This window comes from Monoraphidium neglectum (assembly GCF_000611645.1).
Source record: "Monoraphidium neglectum strain SAG 48.87 unplaced genomic scaffold scaffold00838, whole genome shotgun sequence".
NCBI lineage: Eukaryota > Viridiplantae > Chlorophyta > Chlorophyceae > Sphaeropleales > Selenastraceae > Monoraphidium > Monoraphidium neglectum.
In genome coordinates this window covers 1,320-7,513 of record NW_014012790.1, presented here as the reverse complement: position 1 = coordinate 7,513, position 6,194 = coordinate 1,320, and the positions used below count along the sequence as shown (strand labels likewise).

The window sequence follows — 6,194 nt, the reverse complement described above, 5'->3', positions numbered from 1 at the left end:
AACCCTCGACTTAATCACTCGACTTAATCACTCGACCTGCCGCCCCTCGTGCGTGCCCCCAAATGGATTGCCACCACAGACACTACCCTGCGCCGCGCAGCGGTTGGAGTCCTGGTTGCGCCCCAGCTCCGCGCGCCTGTGGCCACCCTGCTCGCTCGCCTGCCGGCCGCGGTGTGCGCACTGCCTCTTGGGGAAGCTGCACGCCTGCCCGCCGCGTTCAGGCGCGAGTTCTGCCCAGCGCTCGGTGGCGGCGGCAGCGGGACGGGGCGCTCGTGGGCCGGCGCGCTGGCGGAATACACGATGACTGCTGACCCAGCAGTGGCAGGGACGGGCAGCGGGGGCGGCAGCTCTGTGGCAGCAGGGGCTATCGGTGGTCTGATGACGCCAGACGCATGGCAGCGGCAAATGTGCGGGTGAGCATCCCTGAATGATCAGAACTGCTTGTGGGCGCTCGCTTTCTGCATCCATCGAATGCCGGGCTGCTGTCTGATGTGAGGACCAGCACAGCGCTAGCGCTGTGCGGAGTAGCGCTACTAAGGCTGCACTGCTGTCGGTCACCCCTACCTCATACCCTCCCCCCCACACACACCTCCTACAGAGCCATCCATGTGCCTGATGTGGCTTGCAAAACGCTGCTTTCCTTCAGCTCAGGTGCCAAGTAGATACTGGAATTGTTGCAAAGTGTGGCATAATTGGGCTGTGCATGCGTTGGTGGAACATGTCCACAGGGGTCGTGCGCGTGCGATGATGTGGCGCGCCTTGTGCATACTCCAGAGAGCGCCCTGAGGGGGCTTGCGATCATGAGCGGCTGCATTGAAAAGCATGGCATGGCAAAAATGCAATAATGCTTGCAACAACCCAGGGGAGGTGATGCTTCCTGGGTAGATGGAAAGCGGGGTACTTCGTTGGTTACGGCTGGCTCCACGCTTTAGAAAATGTTGGTAGAGTGCTTCCGTCGTGTAGCAGGTTGAAGAGAGGCGACATGATGGTGCAGCATGGGGGTGCAGAAAGGGGGGTCTAGCAGGATGGTGACATTGGGGGTGGCGCCAATCAGAATGTGAGCGTGGGTGCAGTGGGCGCAAAACCAAGGCGTGCAGCCCGGCGCAATGAAAGGACTGTGGCAAGTGTTCCAACAGCAGCCTGCAGAATGCAAGAATGGCCATGAACGAGGATTAATCGGGATTGTGGAGCGATAGACCATGGGCAATTCAGGACTGCATGCATCTGGCATTTGACATCAAGAGCAGGGCAACAGGTGCAAAAGGCAACTGTGTCGGTGTGGCTGGCTAGCGGCATGAAAACATGGCATGTGTGGGCACCAGCAGCCACCAAGGTACATCAAACAAGGTTGAGGCGAACTCGCAACTTCCGAAGACAGACATAAACATGTTGATGCTGCCCTCGATGATTGGGGCGCAAGCCACTTGCCTTCCTCCCTTGACGTTGCCTCGGCCTTTCATCATCACTTGGTCACCCACGTTATCCTCAGCGACGGCCTCGACGCCACGTCAGCGCCCAGGCTGCCCACCACTGTCACGGGCCCCGCCTCGCCCGCGGCCAGCCTGATCAGCACCCCAAAGTTTGACCGGTTTTTAATGCTCTGCCAGGGCTTGATCTTGGCGACTGGGAGCGGTATGGTAACTGTGGTCACGCCTGCAGGTATGGTGAACGTGAACAGGCTGGCCACCCGATTGCTCTTGGGCCAGACGCCCGGCACGGACCACTTTTGAGGAGCCCTGTGGCAATGCATGGAGTGGGGATGAGGGGCGTCGGGGACGGCAGGTGGCTTGCCACAGCCAAATTGCGGAACGTAGGGGGACGACGCAGCAGGAAACGAGCCCAGGCAAGGGGCATCACTTGGAAGGACGTCAGTCAGCACAACAGCTGCTCCAGGGCTGGGGACCAGCGATCGGCGCCGCTGGTGGCGGCGCCTGACGCGCACCTCCTGCCCGGATTGGACGCCGCCGGCTGCCGCACCGTCCAGCCAAGCTGGCGCGAGGCGTCCAGGCCGCTGATCCTGGTGCCCAGCCACGCCTGGGTGTTGACTAAGCCCTGGGCGGCTACTGGTGACGCGGCTGGGTTGATGAATGTCAGGGTGAGCTCTGCCGACAAGAGGGTGGTCTTCTTCTTTGGCACATACCTGGGGGATGGGTGGGCAAGAGGGGAGGACGGAGACGGGCTGTGACGCCAGAATGATGTCGTGTGCCCAATGACAAGGTCAGGCTTTCACACCGTCGGTTAGAGGCAACAACATCGGCACTGCATCAGGGGGCTGTCACGCGGCTGGGGTGCAACGCAGCTGTGCACCCGGCTACTGCAGGGCATGTGGCCTGGGGATCAAAGACTGCCAAGCAGAGCAGTTAGTGCGGGCTCACGCGGCGTGTGCCCTGCTGCTGCACGCGACAACGCGTGCGGGGGCCCTCCATCCTGCTAGAGCTCACAGATCAATGAGGCCGAATCGCAGCAGGGCGCGACTAGTGTACGCCCCCGCTGAGGGCGCCTCTTGCAGTGTAAGCGCCTGGGACTCAGGCCAGAAGGTGGTGTTGCCGTTGGGTGCGGCCGGACTGGCGGCAGCATTGGATATGACCGCATCAACCACCTTTTAATTTGGGAGGGGGGCACAATAGGAGATTGAGAGTAAGTGGATAGTCTATTATGTATGCAGTAGAACCCCAGCAATCGCAAGTTTGAGTGCGACGATGAGAGGCAGGAAAACACGGATGATGGTGTTTCTCAGATGCAGTGGGAGCAACGTCAACAGTGCTCCGCTCCTGTTTGTGCACAAGCCCCCACCTGGTCGTATGCCGGGTCGCTTGAGCCGTCCACCTTTGCCGCGGCCAACCCGCGGCGCAGGAAGACCTCCGTGCTGCCGCCCGGCTTTGGCGACGGCGACAGGGACGGGGACGGCGACGGTGGGTTTGGGGATGTGCCCGGCGACGGCGATGATGGGTTTGGGGACGTGGAGGGTGGCGGCGTGTCAGGGCACGTGGTGCAGCCATCATTGGTGCAGAGGCAGGCGCCGTTGTCCACCACCTCAAAGTTGCTGCCCTGTGTCGGTTGTGCGCAGAGGTTTGGAATCTGGGTGTGCAGGGCCATGGAATGATCTGAGCGTGTGGGGTCATGGCACAGCAGCTGTGTGCTAAGCATGTGCAGAGTTGCTGAAGTGGGATTGGGCAGGTGCGTGGCTGCTGTTGAATCTTATGGGGCCGTCACTCCTCGGCGGCACCCTGATTGCGCCAGCTCACTGCCCAGCCACCCTTGGCCTGCTTGCTAACAAAGCCTTTTGGCTGGCAAACGAAAGAGCAACACTCCTGCGTATGCTTTGCCCCCGCACCTTGATGGAGCGTATATCAGTTTGGAACTGGTCAAAGTTGGAGATCACGCCCGTGTCGGTCTCCCACAACGGGCTGGCCTCGCCCCCAAAGTACCAGGGTGAGCCGTTGTCTGCCAGGATCAGGCCGTACTTTTTCATGGCAGTGCAGATGGTGCGCGCCGCGGTGGTGACGAGGCCCGCGCACCGGAAGGACGCCTTGAGGCGGGCCTGCAGGCCCATCCACGGGGCGTTCGGAATCTCGTCTGCGTGGGGAGGGGCGGGTGTTTGGAAGGGCAAGGATAGGTAATACGTATGAAACAAAGTGGCATGTAGAGTGACTAGCAACAGCTGTAGACAAGAGACCTCTTGAACGACAACCAGGCTTCAACCCCTCCCGGCAAGGCCTGGCATGGGTCATGGCTCACTATACGGGGCGAAGTGGCTTGCAGGCCGCGCGTAGGCCGTGCGGCTGCGGCGCGGCGCGCCAAAGGTTAAACGGGGATCGGCCGGCGGTCAGACGTTTAACATGCTGCGCGCCTTCTTTGCCCTGAAAAGACGCCGTCGCCGAACACGGCGTGCCGCTGCTGTACTCGCGCGCGGCCTCGAACCCCTGCTGCAGCCCTGCTACCTGCCGCGGGGCGCCCCTCAGCCGACCCCTCCCAGGCGGCGCCGCACGCACCTGTGGCTGGCCGTGAAGCGTATCGCGTGCTCGATCAGCCCGGCCCGCACCTCCTCCACGCGCACCAGCAGCGGCGCGATGGGCAGGCCGGCGGCGTCGCCGCTGGTCCAGCCCAGGCGGCGCTGCGGCATGGCCGAGCTGGTCAGGTCAAACTTGGCCCCGTTGGCGCAGGTCCAGCCCTGTCACAGGTGATGATAACGGGGGAGCATGGGGCCAAGGACGATTGAGAGTCTGACGTGATTGGTGACACGCCGTACAACAGCCCTGGCCGGCGGCATTTGCACGCCCGGCAGCTAGATGCAGCGTTTTGGCGGTGTGCATGCGCGCTGACGCAAGCCGCACTTTTGTGTCGACGCCGTTTGGCTCCCTGCAGGACCAGGCCTCGTACAGGGTGCATGTCGCCTGGTCGACCGTCAGCACGTGGCGGTCGCCGTCACAGCTGGAGGTGTGTGTTAGTGTGCGCGTGCGAGCATGTGTCCTTAATGTCAGAATGTGTGCATGAGTGTTTGTTTGTGTGTGTGCGTGTTTGTGTGTGCGTGTAAATGTGTGTATGTGTGTGTGCTCGTGTAGATGTGTGAGCACGTATGGCACAGGTGTGGGTAGAGGGACATATGGCAGGATGTCTGGCTTGCGCTGCATCACAGCTGCGTATGCAGCGGCGCCCACACAACACGCGCTGCCAAGAGCTTTGCAAGCTGTGCTCTGACGGCCGAGATTCTACTGCACGTGGTCCTGGGGACCGGCGCGGTCACCCCGGGGTCGCGCACGTTTTGTACGAGCAGCCTGGGTAGGAGCCCTCTATGCTGGCAGACAGCTTGAAGGGGTAGGGCCCGGGGTCCGATTGGTCGCCGTACAGATCAAACGTGATCGGATTGAAGGGGTCCCCCTGCCGCAGAGGTTGCAGCGGCGGTGGCGGTGGCTTGAGGGCCCTGCGCGTCGACTCAAAAGATGCTTGCCGTGCATGATTGCACATGGCCGCCTGCGAGGGCAGCCGTTTGAGGCGGCTGCCTGCCTGGTCGCTCACGGGCCTCAAGACGTAGCCGCGCGCCCGCACATCCGCTGCGCCGGCAGGGCGCCTGTCGTGCCCACTTGCAGAGTATGGCGCCCAAAAACACGCCCGGCACTCAATAGCTCAGGGCCGAGGCCACGCATGACCTAGTGGGGCTGCCCGTTTGCGCCGCAGTCCTGCTCCTGGGGTGACCAGCCTCCCATCACAATGCCGTCTCCCTCGATTGTCATTCCACACCTTTGATGTGTCGACGTAGTTGATTGGGATGCCGTAGTAAATGTGCCCCGAAGCCTTGTCCTCGCCGCCTGTGGGATGGTGTGCGCGATCACCCACCAAAATTGCAGCCGTGCGCAGCCCTTTCAGACCAGCGATGCTGTCGGCGGCCCCAGCGCACGGAAACTTTTGCGCGCGCGCCTGTGGGCGGCGCGTCCAGCGGAGTGACGAGTGTGGCAGCGGCTCACCCGAAAAGTCGGGGTGGAGGTTGACAGAGCCGGGGGCTTTTGGGGACGACAGCGCGGCGAGGATCGCACTGCGGCACCGCAACGTGAGCGAGCGGCGTTTGGGGTGCAGGCGGGAGGACGTCACATGCAGGCGCCGCTTGGGGTTGCTGGGCGCCAGTCTTGATGCGAGGCGTGGGGTCGCACTCCTGTCGCGTGCGCAACAGACGTTGCATGCGCGCTGCTGCCGCGCCAGGCACGCTGCGACAGCAGCCGCCTCTTTTAGCTGCAGCTTGCTGCAGGTATGATATCCCTCACTCTGAGTTGCTGTGCACCGGCAGGGAAGATATATCGCGCCGCAGCGGCGAGTCCGAGGGCAACAAGGCCAAGCTCGCCGCGCTGCACGCTCCTTCAACGCGCGCCGGTGCCACCGCCGCTGTTGCCACGAGGGCGACCACGAAAAGCCCGCTGATCTGCCTCAACGTCATCAGTGCAAAACCCGTCATTTTCGCGTGAAAATGGTCAGGGTGGCCCTAGGCTCGGGTGTCCGGCCAACCCATCAGGTAAATCTCATGATTTCCGCGGTTCATATAATTAGTTTAAGCGCGAACAGCACTAGCGTATGCGTAGCTTGCAACACAAGACGTGCCGCAGCCAAGGAAGACTCGCCTTCCCGTCCCAACTCGCACGGCACCGGCGCACCACATGAACACCTGCAGCTCAGCAGTGGGTAGCTGGCTGCGCGGAAAGCGCCGC

At 62.3% G+C, this 6,194-nt stretch overlaps 1 protein-coding gene across 1 annotated transcript; it reads right to left on the bottom strand.

Annotated features, from left to right (window-relative positions):
• Positions 1 to 1,462: 1,462 nt before the first annotated feature.
• On the bottom strand, positions 1,463 to 4,123 carry MNEG_5555 (hypothetical protein; the record flags this gene model as incomplete). Its single annotated transcript, XM_014045965.1, has 7 exons — positions 1,463 to 1,736; positions 1,943 to 2,140; positions 2,442 to 2,599; positions 2,794 to 3,048; positions 3,335 to 3,576; positions 3,739 to 3,782; positions 3,993 to 4,123. The coding sequence occupies 7 exons, from the start codon at positions 4,121 to 4,123 to the stop codon at positions 1,463 to 1,465; spliced, it is 1,302 nt and encodes a 433-aa protein (XP_013901419.1).
• Between the last annotated feature and the right edge of the window lie 2,071 nt (positions 4,124 to 6,194).